Source organism: Molossus molossus, unplaced genomic scaffold, assembly GCF_014108415.1.
Source record: "Molossus molossus isolate mMolMol1 unplaced genomic scaffold, mMolMol1.p scaffold_m16_p_4, whole genome shotgun sequence".
Lineage (NCBI taxonomy): Eukaryota > Metazoa > Chordata > Mammalia > Chiroptera > Molossidae > Molossus > Molossus molossus.
This window is the reverse complement of record NW_023425377.1, coordinates 46311604-46333872: the sequence shown is the minus strand read 5'-3', so window position 1 is coordinate 46333872 and position 22269 is coordinate 46311604. Positions and strand designations below refer to the sequence as shown.

The 22269-nt window shown below is 38.5% G+C and overlaps 1 protein-coding gene across 6 annotated transcripts in view; it reads right to left on the bottom strand.

The window, feature by feature from the left end:
- SMURF1 (SMAD specific E3 ubiquitin protein ligase 1) overlaps nt 1–22269 on the bottom strand; it is a 149176-nt gene that overhangs the window by 22356 nt on the left and 104551 nt on the right. For 4 of the 6 annotated variants that reach the window (XM_036281779.1, XM_036281780.1, XM_036281785.1 and 1 more), the window contains exons 2-6: nt 5910–5948; nt 4177–4285; nt 2559–2692; nt 2344–2409; nt 1017–1092 (exon numbers count right to left, since the gene is read on the bottom strand). In XM_036281779.1, the coding sequence (XP_036137672.1) occupies nt 1017–1092; nt 2344–2409; nt 2559–2692; nt 4177–4285; nt 5910–5948 (424 nt within the window). Of the gene's footprint in view, nt 1–1016; nt 1093–2343; nt 2410–2558; nt 2693–4176; nt 4286–5909; nt 5949–14746; nt 14871–22269 lie in introns of all 6 variants that reach the window. The other 2 variants (XM_036281781.1, XM_036281782.1) reach the window with 2 other exon arrangements.

The window sequence follows — 22269 nt, the reverse complement described above, 5'->3', positions numbered from 1 at the left end:
AATTTCTCCAGTCAATCGTCTCCATCAGGATGAAAGCGAGGTCCACACGTTGCATTTAGTAGGTATGCCTCTTAGGTCTTTTATTATTAATTTATAGGTTTTCTTCCTTCCTTGTGATCGATTTATTTTTCTAGCATGTATCTGTGAAGACACTGGGCTGTGTCTTTTATAGCCTACCGAGTGTCCCCTTCTTGGTAGTGATGGTTGCATTCCTTTGGGACTGTGCAACACATTCTCCTGTCGCTGGATTTCCAAGAAGTATGTTGATGTCAGATTACCTTTCTTTTGTGATGTTGTTAATAACTATTAATAATAATTATCAACCAGCTTCATTAATTCATTGGGGATCGTAACATTGTGATAATGACCAATGAGAGTTTTCGGGGTATTTTTTGTAAAAAGTGTTTTAGGGTTCTTTTTTTCTCTTTCTGTGCCATTATAAACACATTATGTTCTTTTGTTGTTGTTAATCCTCACCTGAGGATATTTTTTCAATTGATTATTTTTATAGGGAGAGTGGAAGGGAAGGAGGGAGGGAGAGAAAGAAATACTAATGTGGGAGAGACACAGTGACTGCCTCCCACACATGTCCCAACTGGGGCCGGGGATCAAACCTGCAACCCAGGTATGTGCACTTGACTAGGCATTGAACTCGAGACCCTTTGGTCCTTGGCCAATGCTCTAAACACTGAGCCAAACCGGCCAGGACTAATGTTCGTTTTAAATATATTTGATGTGTTTCAATCTATTAGTTATAATTCTTACTGATGCTCAAACTGTTTCATCTTTGGCCAGTGGGAACATCTTTAAATTGGATCCTGAGTCTTCGGGGCACAACCCCACCAGTTTGTACAACTTTCTTTATAAACAAGGAAGCTGGATGCCAGTTTTATCCCAAAGTCCTTTCCTGTATCTCAAGCATTCAGCATAGTGAAAAGATGTGAAGGATACTTTCACATAGAGCGAGAGCCTAAGGCAGCAGAGAACTCAGCAGGTATTGCCAAGGTGATACGTACCCTTCATTTTCTAACAGTCCTCTGCAGTCTACCACAGACCCTCCAGTGCCTATTCTGTCTCGTGTCTGTAAACTGACTAAAACAGAAAAGAACGTCTTGCATTAAAATCCAATGGTATTTTATACAATTGTAATACAGTGAGCCATTGCGAATGCATAATTTATGCACAATATTATTTTTTAAAAGCGAGGCATGTGCATATACATACACACAAATATTCCTATGCTTTCAAGCATGAAGTATTTTACCCCGTAGCTGCATACCATCATATACCGCCTGGAACATTCCTGATAAATGTGGAGCAGAAAGAGGTGCTGTGTTTTTCGTGCTCTCCATAAACATAACAGAACACAATATTCACTTCCTCTAAGTTACCTTATCCTTTAAGGAGATTTTGACATGTTTAACAAGGACACAGAGAGCACTTTCAGTATTTGTAAAGTCTAGATGAATCCACATATTTATTTTCAGTGGCTACTACAAACAAGAAAGACATTTATGAAGTTGCTCCCAGTTATTCATTTTCTCCTGGCATATCCCTCCACAAAGAAAAGAAGAAATAAAAAACAGAAAAGCATTCAGTGAGAACTTTTTCATTATGACAGTTTTAGGATCTATACCCACTGTTCATTTATCTTGGGTCAAGTCTACATAAGGCAATACCTGAAAGATTTGGGGTCACTCTGGTGTGCTGCTGACATACTATGCTTTCTTTGATTCCTTGCAATGCACACAATCAGCATAGAGCATTTTAGAGTAACTCTAAAACTGAGTGGATAATATAATGAGCTACTTAGCAGATAAATCACTTCCAAGAGAATACTGCCAGTCAACATTTTGTAACATTAGCACATTTTATTTGTTCATTCTAAATAATTCAATCCTCTAACTCTATAAAATCATATTACATGGAAGTCTTCAGAAATCATCTTTGCTTTTTACATATATGATGGGTTTTCCAGAAGAAACTATTTCTTAACTATTGCATATGTGGCCACCATTCTTATCAACTACCTCTGGATAAAACAAAGACAAATTAATTATCCATTACGCGATGACTAAAATGACATTTAAAATTATAACCCTGTATCTTTTTGTACCTTAGTCATTTTAACTCAACTCTGAATAACAGGTTGAAGAGAATTAGACAAAATAATAAAAACTAGACAAGATGAAACGTTTTAGTGCTGAAGAGATGGCCCCTGTAAGTGGTTTGTCCTTTGAAGTAGGTCAACACGCCAGTGCCTGTGTGTGTTTTCTCAGTGATGAAGAGTTGAATGTTAAGTTGTGCAAAAGCATCTCTTTATACAGATGAGAAAGTTCTTACCCACTATTTGGCCACGAACTGCATCAGTATCTGAGGGATTTAGTTTGCATAGATCCAAACGCTGGTCTGCAAACAAACAATTCAAAACTTAACCCAGGGAAATGTTAACTAGGGAGGAAGGCAGGAATTCTGTATTCAGTATTAAAAAAAAAAAAAAGATGCCTCACAAGCCTTCTTCAGTTGCACTAAGAGGCAGAAAAGCGTTTGGTTCTTACATCCAGTATCTTTTAATCTGCTGATGGTATTGGAGAGCAGCCGAACACAGCCCAGGAAGCCAGCTCCCTGCTTCTTGTGAATTTTCTTGTGGTTCCACACGCTGATAGTTATAGAATCAGTTTTCCCAACATATCTAAAAACAACATGCAAACTCACTTTTAATTGTATTTCTGAATTATGATGGCCTACTGAGATTTTACCTGACTGACTTGTTAGTACAGAAGAATGCTGTTAAAATAATGCTGGTTCTATATTCCACATGTAGCAGGCACTCAATATATATGTCTACTAATTTCAAAGGGCTGGGAAAAGAACAATAACCAGTTATGTAAGAAGTAACTGTAGATAACCACATAAAGTAATAATCTTATAACAGAGATTTTATATATATATATATATATATATATATATATTTACATATATATATATTTCTCACCTGAGGATATGTTTATTGACTTTAGAGAGAGAGAAAGGTAGAGAGAGAGAAAGAAAGAGAGAGACAGAGAGAGAGAGAGAGAAAGAGACAGAGAGAGAAACATCAACTGGTTGTTTCCTGTACACGCCCTAAATAGGGATCTAACCTGCAACCTAGGTATTTGTCCTGATTGGGAATTGAACCTGCAAACTTTTTGGTGTACAGGACGATGCTCCAACCAACTGAGCCACCTGGTTGGAGTGAGATTTACCATATTTTATTAGGTCCAAAGGACAATGACATGATTCATAAATTCCTACTAATGTTAGGCTTACTATTGAACACTAGTTTGCAACAGAGGACTACCTATAAACCCATAGATCCATCCAAAGAACATTAATGGGTGCTAACTCAGACACTGACCCCCTAGTTACTCTCAGTGCAATTCAACCGAAGAGGGGAGATTTCAGGACAAGAATTGACAACACTTTTCAGGCCACTTATGGTACCTTACAACTGAAAGTGACTCTTAAAATCCAGCTATGAAAAATCCCACCAAAACCCAGTACAATTTGTGTTAACAAAAAAACCCAATAATCATTCAGTATTACTTTAATAAAAATTTCTTAGCAGGAACATGGAAACATAAGTGTATATAAAATAGTGGCTTTCAAAGTGTAATCCATTTTATGAATAAATATAAAGAATTGTTTGATGGTATATAGGTTTATATACATTCAATTATACCAAGCTAAGAGAAAATACATTTGTACTAAAAGGCAGAATTTTAAAAAATCTACAGAAACATATGTAATATGTATTTGCATAATAAATACGTATAATAATAATGTATTTTTAAAGTAAAAACTCTAAAACTAAGTTTAGGATTTCACTAAAAAAAGTTAGCATAAAGAGGACCTAAACTATGGCCTTTTTTTTCCTGTTAGAGTAGCCAGCAGATTGAAAAGTCACAGAAGATCACAGTTACAGAAGCAAACCATAAAAATCCATCAAAATGTCAAATGCAAGAACTTCCAAGTATATGAATTTTAAAATTAGGCAGTATTGATTTGGCCATCTACTTTTGTTATAAAAAATAAGTTGTAAATCCCTTTTTTTTAAAAAAAATGAAATGCTTCTCTTAAAAGCTAGATACCTACTTTCCTGCAGCTCCCACATGGCTTACAGAATATTCAACTCACAGATCATAGTGCTGGTTCCACTTTGGGTCCAATGTGTTTTTCACAGTGTCCGTTGAGTGGCACTGCCCTGATCCATCCACAACAATCTTTGCAAAAGGGTCAGGGAGTCCTGGAGAAGAGGGGACAGTCACACCTGGATGAGACTACACAGCTATCAATGTGACATTAGAACATAGTCTTGCAGGCTAATGGGAGCTTCAAAATCCTCTAATTTGGTAAAGAAGATTACCCTAGTTATTCTCCAATTTAAAGTTAGTTCAATCTACTTAACTTTCTATTAAGGGCAACCCAGTATGACATCACCCTCAGATTTTTAGAGGCTAGGAAAAAAAAAAAAACACTAAAAAAATAGACTTAAATTCAAATCCCCATTTTTTTTTTTATCCTCACCCGAGGACATTTTCCCATTTTTTTGTTCAGGTAGAGTGGGAGGGAGAGAGAGGAACAGAGAGAGAGAGAGAAACATCGATGTGAAAGGAACACATCGAGTGGCTGCCACCCACACGACCGACCAGGGCTGGGGACAAACTGCAACCGAGGTACATGCCCTTAGCGGGAACCGAACCCGGGTCTCTCCGGACCGCAGGCCGATGCTCTAACCGCTGAGCCAAACCGGCCAGGGCCAAATCCCCATTTTTGATGATCAATTAAGGAAAGCTAATTAAATGGAGGAAAGGTATCTATAATTAATTGTATTTAAACTTTCTAAAAAATAATACTTATAAATCTTGTTTACTGACTTGTCAATTTTATCTCTGGAAGCAAGTATTCAGTGAGTCTTAATAAGTTAAGCTCCTAAATGAATCAGACAGGTTTGTAAGATCAGAAAGGTGGCAAGGTACCTGTTTCAGAAACAGACCTGGAAGTGAGCCACCACTCTGGAGATTCCTAGCTACTTGAATAAAGCCTGTGAGCCGAGGTTTGTTCATTTTAAAGTGTGAATAATACCTCTTAAGAACTGAGTAGTGTTCTTGAGAGGATCAGAAAAAGGGTGAAAAATTTCAAGCTGCAGGCACCTACTTTATAGTAGGTGAGTTAAGGGGCCAGTTCTTTCTTTAGAAAAAGATCCTCTACTTTTTACAATTCCTTTAATTACAAGGCTTTTAAAATGTGATTTAATTTGTAAAATTTGACAAAAATTTTACTTAAACTCAGCTATTTTATAGAAAAATGTCTCATCTGTATTTGAGCTGAGAACACTTTATTCAGCAGAAAGTAATACATGAATGGGTGGTAAGAAAGAGAAAACAGGGTGTGGCTGAAATAGGGAATGAGATAACTTTTCTTGTATGAGTTATAAATTCGGTGCCTTACAGCTAAGGAGTCTATCTATGTTGCAGTCAACTGGGAAATGAAGTTTGTCAAACCATGGCTTTCTATTCAGTACAGGGCAGGATTTTTAGGAGACTGCACCGTGTTTTGTTGTTGTTTTCTTTTTTAAAGTTACAAACATTTTTGAAAAATTACTTTTTAAAGATATGTTTTTATTGATTTTTTTTTTTTGAGAGAGATAAAAACACCGATCAGCTGCCTCCTGACGTCCCCTCCCTATTGGGGATTCAGCCTGCAACCCCGGGCATGTGCCCAGATGGGAAACCAAACCGGGACCTCTCAGTCCATGGGACCATGCTCAATACACTTAGCCACAGCAGCTGGGACACAGTGTTTTTAACAAGTTTAAAATTTCGAAAAATATTAATATTGTAAGAGAGCAAAAATGGGTGTTTACTTACTGAAGAAGTCTTTCTTTGCAAGGTTCTTGGCACACAATACTAAAAACAAACAAAAAATGCTAGGGTTAGCATTTATGGACAAGATTTTCACCATAGCTAGTTGCTATGGACTAAACTGTCTCTCATCCCCCAAATTCATATTGAAGCCCTATCCACAATGTGATGGTATTTGTATATGGGGCCTCTGGGAGGCATTTAGGTTTCTATGAGGTCATGAGATTAGGGCTCTAATGATGGGATCAGTATCTTTATAAGAAGAGACCACAGAGCTTGCTCTCACTCTGTTCTCCATGTGAGGGAACAGCAAGAAAGTGATGAAGACAAGCCAGGGAGAGGCCCCTTACTAAGAACCAATTCTGTTGGCACCTCAATCTTAGGCTTTTGCAGTCTCCAGAACTGTGAGAAATAAATGTTTACTGTTTAAGTCATCTAGTCTATGGTATTTTGTTATAGCAGTCCAAACAAACTGAGACAATTGTCTATATTGATAATGAAAAAAAATCTAAAAGTTATCTTTGCCAATGATTGCCTTTCAAATGTAGTACTACATTTTAAACAAAAAAAACTGTCAAATAACTAAAAAGTGTTTTCTCCTCCAATCAGGAATCACTATAACAAGTACAAAATGTTTCAGTTTTAACTTCTTAAAATCTTACTTAAACACATACAGATAGATTTATCAATATGCTCTTATAACTGTTTTAAGAGCACATAAATACCTTTTTAGCTACCATTAACAACAACAAAAGAAATTGTGTATTTTTTTTAACCCTCACCCTAGGATATTTTCCCATTTATCTTCAGATAGAGTGGGAGGTAGGGAGGGAGGGAGGGAGATAGGAAGGGTTGAGTTGGGGGGAGAGAGAGAGAGATATCTACGTGAGAGAGACACATCGATTGATTGCCTCATGCACGACCCCCACCAGAGCTGAGGACCCTACCACAACTGAGCTATGTGCCCTTGACCAGAATTGAACCTGCGACTCTTTGCTCCACGGGTCGACACTAACCACTGAGCCAAACTGGCCAGGGCAGAAATTGTGCATTTTTGATATTCTGATAAATACAATTTTGTAAGTGTAAACTTCAGTATGTTGGGGAATAGGAAGCAAGGGGAGAGTAACAGAAAACATGGGGCCATCATTAGGTGTTGTGAAAAACAAATGACAAAATGTATGTTAATTTAGAAAAATGTTGGCATATAGAAAGAATGCAATAAATGCTATTATCTTATTAATGAGGTGGTATCAATTACTGTTAAGAAATTTTGACACTAGATCGGTTACATGATTAACCGATTAAGGGAGGGAGAGAGAAACATTGATTGGTTGCCTCTTGTGTATGCCCTAGCCAGGGGAATCAAACCTGTGACCTTTTGGTGTATGGGATGATGTACAACTGAACCACACTGGCCACACTGGTAATTTTGTTAATTTTAAAGAATATGTGTTTTGTTATGAACTTATAAATATTTTACAAAAATATATTCATATAATATATATTGTTCTGCAAACTTTTCACTTAGTATACTTTTTATATAACATTTATCAAAATATAATTCATATACTACACAATTCACCCATTTAATGTATATAATTCAATGTTTTTTTGTATACTCAGGGTTATACAACCATCACCACAATGAATCTGGAACATTTTCATCATCCCCTGAAGAAATCCCTTACCAATTAGCAGTCACTCTTTTTTTAAATTATTATTTTTTTATTTTATCCTCATCCCATCCCAGGACATTTTTCCATTTTTTGTTCAGACAGAGTGGGAGGGAGGGAGGGAGAAAGAGAGAGAGAGAGAGAGAGAGAGAGAGAGAGAGAAACATTGACACATTGAGGCCCAGGGACAAACTGCAACCGAGGTACATGCCCTTAGTGGGAACTGAACCCGGGATTCTTTGGACTGCAGACGCTCCAACAGCTGAGCCAAACCAGCCAGGGCAGCAGTCACTCTTTTTTGTTGTTGTTGTTGTTCAGATAGAGTGGGAGGGAGAGAGGGAGAGAGAGAGAGAGAAACATCGACATGAAAGGGACACATCGAGTGACTCCCACCCACATGACCAACCAGGGCCGGGGACAAACTGCAACTGAGGTACATGCCCTTAGCGGGAACCGAACCCTGGTCTCTCTGGACCGCAGGCCGACGTTCCATCCGCTGAGCCAAACCGTCCAGGGCAGCAGTCACTCTTAATTTAACTTCAAATCCTCCAGTCCAAGGCAGTCACTAATCTAATTCAGGTCTCTGTGGACTTGCCTATTCTGGCCATTTCATATAAATAGAATCATATGATATGTGGTATTTTGTGACTGCCTTTTCACTTAGCATGTTTTTAAAGTTCATCCCTGTTGTAGTATGAATCCATTTCTTTTCATAACTGAGTTAAGAGTCCATTGTATTAATATACCACATTTTCTTTATTGATTTATCAATGGATGTACAGTTGCGGGTGTGGGGGGGGGGGGTTCTGTCTTTTGGTTATTGTGAATAATGCTTATACAAAGTTGTGTAGACAAAGAGTGGAGTTGCTGAGTTATATGTTTAACACTTTGAGAAATAATCAGAGTGCTTTCCACAGCACCTGCACCACTTTATATTCCCACCAGCAGTGTATAAGTGTTTTGAGTTCTCCACATCCTCGACTACTATTTGTTACTATCTGCCTCTGTGGTTTTATACCTGTGGTTTTAATGTGCATTTTTCTCTAATGACTTTGAGCATCTTTTCATGTGCTTATTAGCTATTGGTATATGTTTTTGGAGAAATTTCTACTTAGATGTTTTGCCTATTTTTAAATTTATTATTCGCCTTTTTATCTAAAGATAAAATATACTTATCAGATTTGCAAATATTCTCCCATTTTGTGGGTTGTCTTTTCACTTTCTTGATGTTGTTCTTTCAAGCATCTATGTTTTTATTTTTATTAAAAAAAATTTTTTTCTGCCCTGGCCAGTTTGGCTCAGCGGTTAGAGTGTCAGCTCATGGACCAGAGAGACCCAGGTTCGGTTCCTGCTAGGGGCATGTGCCTCTCGGTTGCAGTTTGTCCCCGGCCTCAGTTGGGGTCATGTGGGTAGCAACCAGTCGATGTGCCTCTCACATCGATGTTTCTCTCTCTCTTCCTTCCGCTCTATCTGAAGATGAATAAATGCAAAAGTGTCCTCAGGTGAGGATAAAAAAAAATTTTTTTTCTTTATTGATTTCTAGAAAGAGAGGAAGGAAGAAGGAGATAGAAACATCAATGAGAGAGAACATCAACTGGCCACCTCCTGCATGCCCCACCCTGGGGATCAAGGCCCACAACCCAGGCATGTGCCCTGACCAAGAATCGAACTGGCGACCTCCTGGTGCATGGGTCGATGCTCAACCACTGAGCCTCACCATCCGGGCTTACTGTTACATTACTCTTAAACAGACATATAGGTCTATGATCTATTTTTAGTTCATTTTTGTGTGTGATGTGAAAAGGGGTCCAACTTTATTCCTCTGTAGGTGGATATACAATTGTACCAGCACCATTTGTTGAAAAGAGTATTCTTTTCCCATTGACTTGTCTTGACACCTTTGCTGGAAAACAATTCACTATAAATGAGTTTATTTGTTGATTTTCAATTCTATTCCATTAATCTACATATCTTTCCTCATGCCATGACCACACTGTCTTGAATACTGTCTTAGGTTGTTCAGGCTGCTATAATACTATAGACTGAGTAGCTTATAAATAACAAACATTTATCCCTCAGTTTTGGAGGCTGAAAGTCCAAGATCATGGTGCACGGTTGGGTGAGAGCTCTTTCAGATCGCAGACTTCTCGTACCCTCACATGGCAGAAGGGGCTAGGGATCTCTCTGGAGTCTCTTTTATAAGATATTAGGGTTCTACCTTCATGACTTAAACAACTCCCCAAGTCCCCACCTACTAATACCATCATCTTTGGGGGGTTAGTATTTCAACATACAAATTGGGAGCCTGGGGTAGGGGGGAGGACATGAACATTCAAACTGTCACAATTACCACAGCTTTGTAGTATGTTTTTAAATTAGGACGTATAAGTCCTCCAACTTTGTTTTTATACAATATAATATTGTATAGAAGGAAGGAGTAGGCATTCTTGTCTTATTCCTGATTTTAGGGGCAAAGCATTTGTTCTTTCAACCATTGTGTATGTTAGCTGTGGGGGTTTTTTTTGTTTGTTTTTGTTTTTTATCCTCACTGGAGGACATTTTTGCATTTATCTTTAGAGTGGGAGGGAGTGAGGGAGGAAGAGAGAGAGAGAAATATCAATGTGAGAGAGACACATAGAGAGGTCGCCACCCACATGACCCCAACCTGGGCCAGGGACAAACTGCAACAGAGGTATGTGCACTTAGCAGGAACTGAACCCGGGACTCTCTAGTCCGCGGGCCGACGCTCTAACTGCTGAGCAAAACTGTCCAGGGCTTAGCTGTGGGTTTTTTACAGGTGTCCTTTATTAGATTGGGGAAGAATTTTTTCTGTTCCTAGTTTGTTGAGCATTTATTTTTTTAAATCATAAAGGGGTGTTAGCTATTGTCAAAGGCTTTTTCTGCATCTATTGAGATGATAATTTGGTGTTTGTCCTTTGTTTATTGATAGGATGTGCTATATTAATTGCTTTTCAGATGTTAAACCAATACTGCATTTTGAGATAAATTCCACTTGGTTGTGGTGCATAACCCTTAATGTGCTGCTGTATTCAGTTTGCTAATATTTTGCCAAGTATTTTTTTGTGTGTGTCTATATTCATAAGGGATATTGGTCTGTAGGTTTTTGTTTTATTTTAGGTTTGTTTGTATTGGGGTGACACAGACCTCATAAAATGAGTTAGAAAGTATTCTCTCTTGTTCTTTTTTTTAAAAAAGAATTTGTAAAGAAATGGTATTCATTCTTTTTGATGTTTAGTAGAATTCACCAGTAAGACATCTGGGCTTGATTTTTTTTTTTGGTAGAAAGTGTTTTTCAATCTCTTTACATTTTTATAGGTCTATAAGATTTTCCATTTCTCTTGTGTGCCTTTAACACTTTAAATTAATTAATTAATTAGGTTACAGATGTCCCTTCTTTCTCCCCATTGACCCTCTTCCTCACTCCCATCCCACTTCCACCTTCACAGTCTTCAATTTCTTCTTGAATTAGCTTTGGTAGTTTGTGTCTTTCTAGAAATTAATTTTACCCATATTATCAATTTGTTGGGTGAAATTAGTTATTTACAGTATTCCCTGATAATCCCTTTTATTTCTGTATAGTTGATAGTCATATTTCTTATTCATTTTAATTTCTACACCCTTCCTTTCATACACACACACACACACACACACACACACACAAATACCTATATGTTCACACATACATACACATACACATATACATATTCTTCAGTAATTTTTGTGGATAGATCATTTATTACAGCTTCTGATGGTGTTTTATTTCTTGTTTCTCTAATTAGAAAACACATACTTGTAAAAAATGAAAACCAGAATATATGTAAATAGAAAATACATGCCCCTAAAACTTCATTACTCTTTGTTTAGCACTGTCCTGGCTAGTCTCACATGCTTATTTTTCCCAGTATATTTTAGAACAATTTTGAGCAAGTTAAAAAAAAATTACTTCACAAATAAATTTGAGGGGAATTCACCTCTTTAAATATTGCGTATTCCCATTCTTGAATGTAGTATATTTACCCATTTATTAAAGTTTTCTATAATGCCTTTAAGTGAAGTTTTAAAGTATTTCATGTTTTCCACATTTCTAATGGGTTTACTCTTGAATGTTTTCTTTGTTATTATTATGAATGCATTTTCTAACTGTCACTTGAATACAGGAAAGCTTTTTCTTACATTAATCCTAAAGCAGCCATCTTTCCAACTCTCCTTAAATGGACCTGTGATGTTGTTTCCTTCAGCTTCCCTTTTCTTTCCCACAACTTTGAATGTCTCAAAGGCTCTCATATCAAACTCAAACTATCCAAAACTGAACTGAAACCTCTCCTCTCTGCCTAAACACCTGGTCATTTCCTAGGACTCTTTACTTCAGAAATCAGCAGCAACATCCATCAACTGCACAAACCAGAAATCTGTGTCATACTTTTACTTCTTAGTCTCTCCAGTGATTGACTTTTTGCCATCTCCACCCTTGTTCAAGCTCCCAATATTAGCTATCACAAAGTACTTTTCAAAATTTAAATCTCATGTCTCATTTTTATTTTAAAATTCCACAGTGGTTTCCCATTGCAAAATTCTAGACATATCATGCTCTAACCCTGACATACTTCAACTCTCTAGTCTCAAATATTATCCAGCAGCTCCGGGCCCTGGTTTTTCTGAGGTGATACTGCTGGATTGCTTCTGACTGCAAGAATTCTCAGAATATCTAAAAAAGATTAATTTTTGTTTATATTTACAAGACTAGCAATCTTTTTTCTATTTTTTTAAATCCTCACCTGAAGATATTTTTTTCATTGATTTTCAAACACAGTGGGAGGGAGGAGGGAGGGAGAGAAAGAGAGAAACATCAGTGTGAGAAAGACACATTGATTGGTTGTCTCCTGCACGACCCCAACCAGGGCCAGGGATCAAACTGCAACTGAAGTATGTGCCCTTGACTGGAATCAAACCTAAGACGTTTTGGCCTGGGGGCCAGTGCTCTAACCACTGAGCAAAACTGGTCAGGGCAACAAGACTAGCAATGTTTTCATTTAAGGCTCATTCCAGTGGAATTTGTTTATATCGAGAGGTAGAGAAGGTCTCAACAGTGTCAGCACAAAGATAATTTTGCCTCAATTTTGTGCAAAGATCATTTAGGGCCATACTGATTCTAGTTCAGTTAATGGCATATGGTTTCTCCTACTAGAATAATTTTGTGATGTTGAGATAGAATTCTCTTTGTCCACTCTAAGGGATGCGACAATAAAAGACATTACACAGCATAAAATCCCACACTATCTGAATCTCCCACTCATTTTATTATTATTATTATTATTTTTTAATCCTCACCCAAGGACATTTTTTGTTCAGATAGAGTGGGAGGGAGAGAGAGGAAGAGAGAGAGAGAGAGAGAGGGAGAAACATCGACGTGAAAGGGACACATTGAGTGGCTGCCTCCCGTAGGACCCACCCAGGGCCGGGGACAAACGGCAACTGAGGTATGTGCCTCTAGCGGGAACCGAACCTGGGTCTCTCTAGACCGCAGGCCGATGCTCCTAACTGCTGAGCTAAACTGGCCAGGGCTCTCCCACTCATTTTAAAACAAATATGTTACACACCAATTATGAATTAGGTTCTGGGGATACAACAATGAACAAAAGAGACATTTACAAAAAACGAAGCTTAGTTTTTCAGTGTAGACCACTGCATGGTTGCTTCAATTCTAACTCTGAAGTACCCCACTACTTTGAAATCATGTCTCTTACATCCCATAATTGCCTAATCACATACCAGAGTTTCCTAATGTTGGGGATAAAGTAAGAGCAAATTGCATAATGGTCACTTAGCATCTCAAAATACATGGAAGGGTAGTGTTGTGCTATCTTGTACATTCAATTAGTAAGGCAAGCTTCTTTACTAGGTCCCTGATAAAAGTATAGGATCTCTCAAGGACTATTTGTGGCTGTAATCTTTATTCCTCTCTCCTTTTATATTTATATGTGCCACCAAGTCCTGTCTTTTCTTTCATCTAAAGGTCTCTTAACCTTTTTTCCTTTCCGCTACTTCTGTACCCATTCTCCTGTTCTTGGCTTCACCTATTCACGTTAATATAAGAGCGACAGTACCCTCCCTAAGTCATACTACATTCAGCCACCAGAGCAATCTTTTGACGTGACATTTTTGTGTTCTGAGTCTCAAAAACTTCAATGGCTCTGTATTGTATTTTATTGCAAATCTGTATTTCTCCTGGGTTTTAGAGCATCCCATTCTCTAGTATCACTTTTTATCTTTCACTATTCTTTTTTTTTACCCTCACCCGAGGACATTTTTTTTTTTTTTTTGCATTTATCTTCAGATAGAGCAGGAGGGAGAGAAGGGGAAAGAGAGAGAGAGAAACATCAATGTGAGAGAGACACATTGAGTGGTTGCCACCCACACGACTCCAAATGGGGCAGGGACAAACTGCAACTGAGGTACACGCCCTTAGCAGGAACCAAACCCAGGATTCTCTGGTCCGCAGGCCAATGCTCTAACCGCTTAGCAAAACTGGCCAGGGCTTACTATTCTTTTTAAAAAAATTATTGTTGAAAGTATTACAGATGTCCCCACCTTCTCCCCCCATTGATCCCATCCTCCCCGCTCCCACTATCTCTCACTATTTTTCCAAGTATAGTTCAGTTCATTACACTCCTCCTATGGGCCCCAACCATTACTACCTCTAGGCAATTATTCTTGCTACTCAATCCACTTAACAATCCCTCTCTTTTTGTGTCTATTCAGGCCAGGCTCACTTTCTCAGTGAAGCTTCATTCAGGCCAGTGTTTCCTGAATGTCACTCTGTGATAACATTTTCACTAGTGTAAAAATTTAAAAAATAAGGACAATATAGTGGGGTGAAGTAATTAATTTAAATTTTTCTTTTTTTGGTTCCGGTATTATACCTTTTCTATTTTTTCATGTTAAAATATTTCTTTAATAAAATGAGGTAACAAAATGATAGTTTCAACAATGACTTGGCAAAAATAAAAGTTGGCAAATTTATGTTGACAACCACATTTACATAAATGTTTTGACTGATCTGGGAATCTCTACTCTTAACTACAAGCAATCTATTATATCTTTTTACTCCTCTTTACTTTAAGAGCCATATAGTTGAGTACTCAATACCTTTCATACAGGTGGCTTTGTCCCCCAGCTAAGTTAAATTCCTCTGAAGGAGCAACCCCATCTTCTACCCACTTAGACGTGGGCTTCATGTGGTGCTGGCCACACAATAGGCATGAAACACAGACTATGATAAACAAGAAACAAAAAGTAAGGCAAAGAGAAAAGCAGCGATAAAAAAAATAGACAATTAAGGTATCTCAGTAACTTAAAACATCTAAACAAAATTTTCATTTATTAGAAAATGTAGTGTACCACCTAGGATAGCTGCCAACACATAATATGCACTTAATGTATATTATTAGCTGCCTGCCTCATCAAACTTTTACATCGAAAACTCAAGCTTTTATCTACTTTGGGAAAAATTCTTTAAACTACAAAAGGGGGTAATAACAGAATCCCTGTCAGGTTTCCTGGTCAGTATATTTCAGTAGCATGTCATCTTCTAGGCCCTGTACCAGAGTCACTCATCTGTCAATTCTCATACATACAAGTTTGAGAAATCCTCAAATTTGCCTTAAGAGGGAAAAATAAATCCCATTTCAGTTACATCAACAGACTCAAAATCTTTAAATCCATACAGAACTAAACTCTATTCCATTATTTATTTAATGAAATAAACGACCTTCCCCAATCCTTCTCAGTAAGGTTATACACAATACATGTACACGTTTTGACTATTCAGACACCATTAGATAATAAAATGATTTTTCTTGCAGGGAAAATTATCTAATTTAACAAAACATATTTTAGTAACCAACAGCCATCCCTATTGCCTTTGAGTTGGTGGTGGGGGAACTCTGGTAAACTGACAATCCTTAGACAGGTTTTCTAAACATCTCCTTGCTTAAAATGAGTGGTGTAGCTTCATCTTCTATAAATGTATTAAATTAAAAAATAAATGACAAGACTGTGTGAATTTGTTTGAATTAAGAAATATGACAGAGTTCAACTCCTAGTCCCAGGCCCTGAAGGGTGAGGCAGAGCTTGGCTCTAAGGACTAGAGCAGTGGTTCTCCACCTTCCTAGTGCCGCGACCCTTTAACACAGTTCCTCATGTTGTGGTGACCCCCAATCATAACATTATTTTCGTTGCTACTTCATAAATGTAATTTTGCTACTGTTATGAATCGCCATTGGAAATATGTGTTTTCTGATGGTCTTAGGCAACCCCTGTGAAAGGGTTGTTTGACCCCCAAAGAGGTTGCGACCCCACAGGTTGAGAACTGCTGGACTAGAGGATATTTCTGCTCCTCTGCCTGTCCCCCTGGGTTTCCACCAGCCACAAACACTAACACTATTCTTGTGACTTTGAAGTCTCAGAAAGTTTTTTACATACATTTTCCCCTACCTAGTCTGATAGGATGAGGCAAGTGGACATACAGGGCAGGTGTCACTTTTCCCACTTTATTGGTGAAATTATTACTATCCAGACTCAGTAGCCACCCCTACTTCTACCCATCTCACGTTACACTATCACAGCAGCATCACAGCTGTTACTGGAGTTTGAAATGAAATCCGCTATTTATATGCTACTTCATATTGACCTCTCCCCTACAAAAATGTCCACTGGAACAAGGACTGTATCTTTTGTATTCTCCACTAAATCCAGACCTTGGTATAATGTTCACAGAGGTTATTTTAAAAATGTTTGCTTTATAAATGAATTAGGTAATAACCGTTTTTTTCTTCTTAACTAACTACTCACAAGAACATAAGCACCAAGAAGGCAGAGACTATTCTTATGAACCATTACATTCCTAGCATGGAGCATAGGAATTAAATGCACGATAAACATTTGTTGAAATAGATAAGTGCTAGAATGCATGGATGAATGCGATCATTTTGCTGGAGCCTCCACCATGGTGTGTCTGACTGCTTTCCCACACTCCACCAGGAGTCCAGGGACTGGCTTTGTACACACACTGCTGCTGGACAGAGCTTGTTCTTCAGAAAGGGTTTATGCTACTCCTTATGGTATTATTAGCCATATTTGGTTGGCACTAAGAAAACAAAATGTTCCCCTGAAGTTTCAAACCAGAAGTAATAGTACAACGAGGAAGAAATAAAGTACACATAAAAAAAACAAGTCCAGAGGGCATTTGGAACTTTTTGTATGAATGAAGCTCTCGTTAATAAACAGTCATTTTTACATCTTGAGGGATGATTTTCCAGGATTGATTATGTCATTACATACCAAGAAAATTTATAACTAAGGGGCATATTTAATTTTTATATGTTGATCTTAAAATGTTGCTTTTCTTGACACCCTGAGTTTGCCCTGCAGAACCTACAGGACTGACTTCTCCCTGGGTAAAGAAAGAAGACAGGTCTCACAGAAAGTCATTTCTTGTTGTTTGATTTCTTCCCAAGTATTATAGGCTAGATAGATACCTTTGCCCTGGAAGATAAGAAAAGTATCTCATTTAAAGTCTGTCTTTTAGAATAATTTTTATCTCCAGATTATGTTTCTGTCTCAAATTAACCTAATGGAATGTTTTTCAACCATGTCAGAGTGGAACAAAGGTACCACAAGTCCAGGTGATTCTACAGGTAGAAGCAAATTTCTTTGCCTTAGAACACAGGAAAGAAAATTCAGGTTTTCATTAGAGAAAGTTTTATCTAAATATTTAGTTATAAACAAGCCAGTCAGAGAAAGACAAGTACCATATGATTTCACTCATATGTGGAATCTAATGAACAAAATGAACTAACAAGCAAGATAAAGACAGACTCAGATAGAGAGCAGGCCTATATTGTGTGTGTGTGGGAGGGGGCGGGGAGAGGTTGGGGGGCTGGGTTGGGGCAGTGGAGGGACTGAATGAAAAGGAAAAAAAGTGAAAGACAAAACTCATGGACTTGGACAACAGTGTGGTGATTGCTAGTGAGGGGTAAAGGGAGATGGAGGAGGGTATAGGGTGTATAAATGGTGATGGAAGAAAACGTGACTTGGGGTGGTGAACTCACAATATAGTGTACTGATGATGTGTTATGGAATTGAGCACCTGAAACCTGTATAATTTTGTTAGCCAGTGACACCTCAATAAATTCAATAAAAAGGAAACAAAAAAGTTATAGTCCAAAAATTAATCACTTCTTAGATCAGTTAATTATTGTTTTCTCCCTAAACATGTTTATTTTTCCATTGTTCTATTCAAATGCCATATGCAAAGACAATGGTTATTAACTCCAACACTTCAGCCCCAGATGTCTAGTATCTCTTCTCCTGAAAAGCACACAGTGATTTTATAACCAGGAACCAAGGAGCAGTTTGCAATTTGAGCTTCTAAAAGCACGGTGTGGAAAGCAGACTGTCTCCCAGGCAACCATCTGACCAATGCCTCTGCCAAAACATTTGATGAAACCTATCAATAGAATCACAGTGGACAGTTGGGAAAAAGTAGAAACTTGGTCATTATTTGTGAAACTTGAAAAATACAATCTAATTCCCCTTAGTATAAATGATAACAGCTGCTAAAATTTACTGAATATTTATACAAGGTAATAAATTAGGCACTAAGCTAAGTATCTGACATGCATGATTACATTTATTCAACACCACAATTCCATGAGATGGTCATTGGTATATTGACACAGGCCAGTTAGCCAGGACAAGTGGAATAGGGAAACTGAAACAGATAACTGAACAAACTGGCCCAGCAATTTACAGCTGATACAGGTCACCTCCCTAGAGATAACATCTAGGCCTCAGTTGAATTTCAGCTCCAGACCCAGAAAAGCAGCAAAACCAGATGGGCGGCACCAGGATCAGTGGCAATGACTTATGACCCCCTGCTCTGACACTGACCAATCAGTGAGGATCACACCTAGGAAAATGATGAATATTCTGCTGAAACCTTCCCCACATGTTAGGTAGGAAATTAGATATGCGCAGCTAGGGTGTGCCTGCCCTGGGGTCCTGACAGGGACCAGACTAACATTGCCTTCAGACTGCTTCTCAATGGGTAGCCCTGCAGTCGGCAGTTCCTGGAGCAGACCACCAGCTAGCAGGTTCGGAACAAAATGAACTAATCAGCAAGATAAAGACAGACTCAGATAGAGAGCAGGCCTATATTGTGTGTGTGTGGGAGGGGGTGGGGAGAGGTTGGGGGGCTGGGGGTAGTGGAGGAGCTGGTTCTTGGTACATACACAAAGGAAATCGACATGACCTCAATGTGACCTTACTAGGACTCTGGAGTAAGTATAATAAAATTTATATTGTGGTTTTTGACCCCACCCACGTGGGTTTTTCTGTATGCATTATGGATAAGGACATGCGCAGAAGAAATATAGCTATATAACCCTTTTCTGTCAATCATCCTTGGATGCAAATGAAAGTCTCCACCTAGAAAATCCCAAATATATGGAATTTGGGGCAATTGTTTCTCTTGACTGGCCCACTCCTCACGGGGAGTATATTTTCAATAAATCTCACTTTGCTTTACTTTTGTTTTCATAGGCCTTAAATTATTTTCTGTGCTGACCAGAAGAATTGAGGTCCCAGCCAATAACCCCAGTAGGTAACACTAAGATTTTCACCTGCAAGGAAGAGATAAAAGCCTCAAGACAAAGGACCCAGTGCATGCTTTCCCTCTGGGGAGCAGCCCCTGCTGTTGTTCCCTTTTCCCTCTTCTTCCCCTACAGGCATGCATCTAAGGGACCCCCATGAGGCTTGCAACCAGGGGACCACTGGGCAGTGACAGCTTGTCCCAGGCTAAAACCCTGAACCTGTCTCTAAAGCCCCCTTTTCTCTGACTTTCTAGAGAGCTAGGGTAGCCCAGCCTAAGCTCTCCTGTTGCTTCTTCTATCCTAGCCCTTCCGTGTTGCACTGTCCCCAGCTTTAATGAACATTGCCTCATAGTCACCTGGACTTGTGCTGTAAAATGTTTCCTGCATGAGGTCAAGAACCCATACACTACTGGCTGGTCCTAGGCAGACCTGCCAAGGGTCAGGTCCCCTTTCCGGTAACAATATATTCATTTTCTTGATGAAAAAACCGAGGCTTTAAAAGGTCACATAATGTGACCAATCAAAGTCAGTTAATAAAAGCTGCTGCTTCTAAGCTGTGAATCCTTTTAAACATTTGCTGATCACCCACCACAGGCCAAATCCTGCTCTAAACTCTGAAGATTCCAAAGAACAACAGAGTTGCTTGTCCTGAGGCTATTTCCCACGCTTGAGGGTTTAACTTTTTTTTTTTTCTTTATCAATTTTAGAGGGAGAGAGAGAGAGAAACATCGCTGAGAGATAACATTGCTTGGCTGCCTCCTGTATGACCCCCACGAGGGGTTTGGCCCACAACCTGGGCATGTGCCCTGACTGGGAATTGAACTGGCAACCTCTTGGTGCATGGGTCGACGCTCAACCACTGAGACACACTGGCTGCGCTTGAGGGTTTAACTTTTAAGGAAAATAAACCAAGATCATTTTAATTTTATTTATATATTTTTTAGAATAGTTTATTTTTATTTTTTTATTCTCATCTGAGGACTTTTTTTTGCATTTATCTTCAGATAGAGCAGGAGGGAGAGAGGGAGAAAGAGAGAGAGAGAGAAACATTTATGTGAGAGAGACACATCCAGTGGCTGCTACCCAGACGACCCCCACAGGGCTGGGGACAAACTGCAACCAAGGTATGTGCCTTTAGCGGAAACCGAACCCGGGCCTCTGTGGTCCACGGGCTGACGCTCTAACTGCTGAGCCAGACTGGCCAGGGCAGTTTACTGATCTTGAGAGAGAGAAGAAGGGAGAAGAGACAAACATCTATGTGAGAGCTTAACATTGATCAGCTGCCTCCTGCATGTCCCCCACTAAAGATTGAGCCTGCCACCTGGGCATGTGCCCTGACCAGGAATTGAACGAGCAACTTTTAGGTGCACGGGACGATGCCCAACCAACTAAGCAATGCGGGTCAGGACTAAGACCATTTTTATTTTAATTTTTTAATCCTCACCTGAGGATACTTTTCCATTAATTTTTATTTTTCATTTTAATTTTTTTTAGATAGAGTGGGATGGAGGAAAGGAAAGAGAGAGAGAAAGAGAGAGGGAGAGAGAAAAACAATGATGTGAGAGAGACAGCAATTGTTTGCCTCCCACAGGAAACTGACCGGGCTTGGGGATCTAACCCAAAACCAAGAGATAAGTGCCCTTGACCAGGAATCGAACCCGTGATTCTTTGGTATGTGGGCTGATGCTCTAACCACTGAGCAAAACTGGCCAAATCATTAAAAAAACAACAAAAAACAATGGCTTAAAATTGACTTCTCAAGCTTAGAGTATTTTCCTAAGGCTATACAGTATAAAATAAAATCCAACTTTGTCAGGTAGGAGATGAATTTTAACTAAAAAGCCTATCATTAAGTAAATTATATTTGATTGTCACCCTAGAAGAAAACTGAATGAACTCTATTAACAGGAGATAATTCAGGGTTAATGGGAAGGAGAATCCCACATAAATCCAAACATCTTCACCTACCTGACTCAAGACCTGTCCATATAAAATGAAGCTGAATTCTTTTGATGAAGCCAATTTAACAAGGTGGTAACTGCTGAGAGTAAAGGGGAAATTGGGGGATTTACTGGGAAGAAAGTAAACTAGTCTACAACCTGATAATCAGACCAGACCTAAAAGAAATAGGCAATGGAAAAAGTAATAATAAATAATAGGAGAAAAATCTGTGAGCATTTTCTCTTCTTCAGTTACTGAGCTGACAATGAGGCTTTATTAATTTGATGCATTAAAAAAATCAACAGGCCTGGCCGGTATGGCTCAGTGGATTGAACTTTGTCCCATGGACTGAGATGTCCCAGTTCGATTCCCGGTCAGGGCACATGCCCAGATTGTGGGCTTGATCCCCAGTACAGAGCGTGCAGGAGGCAGCCGATTGATGTTTCTCTTTCACATTGATGTTTCTCTCTCTCTCTCTCCAAAAAATATCAATAAAAACATGCAAAAAAAAAAAAAAATTAACAGAAAACCCAAAGGTAAGGACAAAATTTAGCAAGGTAACACACGACAAATATCCCCATGCATAGTTCTTAAAATCCCATAATATACAATCTTCTAGAACAAAGTCCCTTATAGTTCTTTCCTATTTATCATATTATAGTGCTAGGTTCTATAGTACTGAAATATTTAAAGGTATTATTTTGCATGATTTTATAATAAAATCTTTTATAATTACTTAGCTAATCATTATTCACATCATGGTATAAGTAAGGGTAAAATCATTATGCTCAATTTAGTCAAGAAAAATAGAACCTCAAGAGACTGAACAACTTGCTCAAGGTGACCCAGCAAAATTTGTGATGGAGGCAAGAACTTGATCCATCCATAATGAAAATCACTTCTTTCACTGAATTATGCACCTTCATTAAAATAACAGTCAAGAATGAAACAATCTGTGACAACATTAAAAATTTCAAACCAATGTGGCCAACACTGGATTCATAAGATTGTTTGAATTAAAAAAAAAAAAAAAAATCACCCTGGCCAGTTTTTCTCAGTGGTTAGAGCATGGGCCTG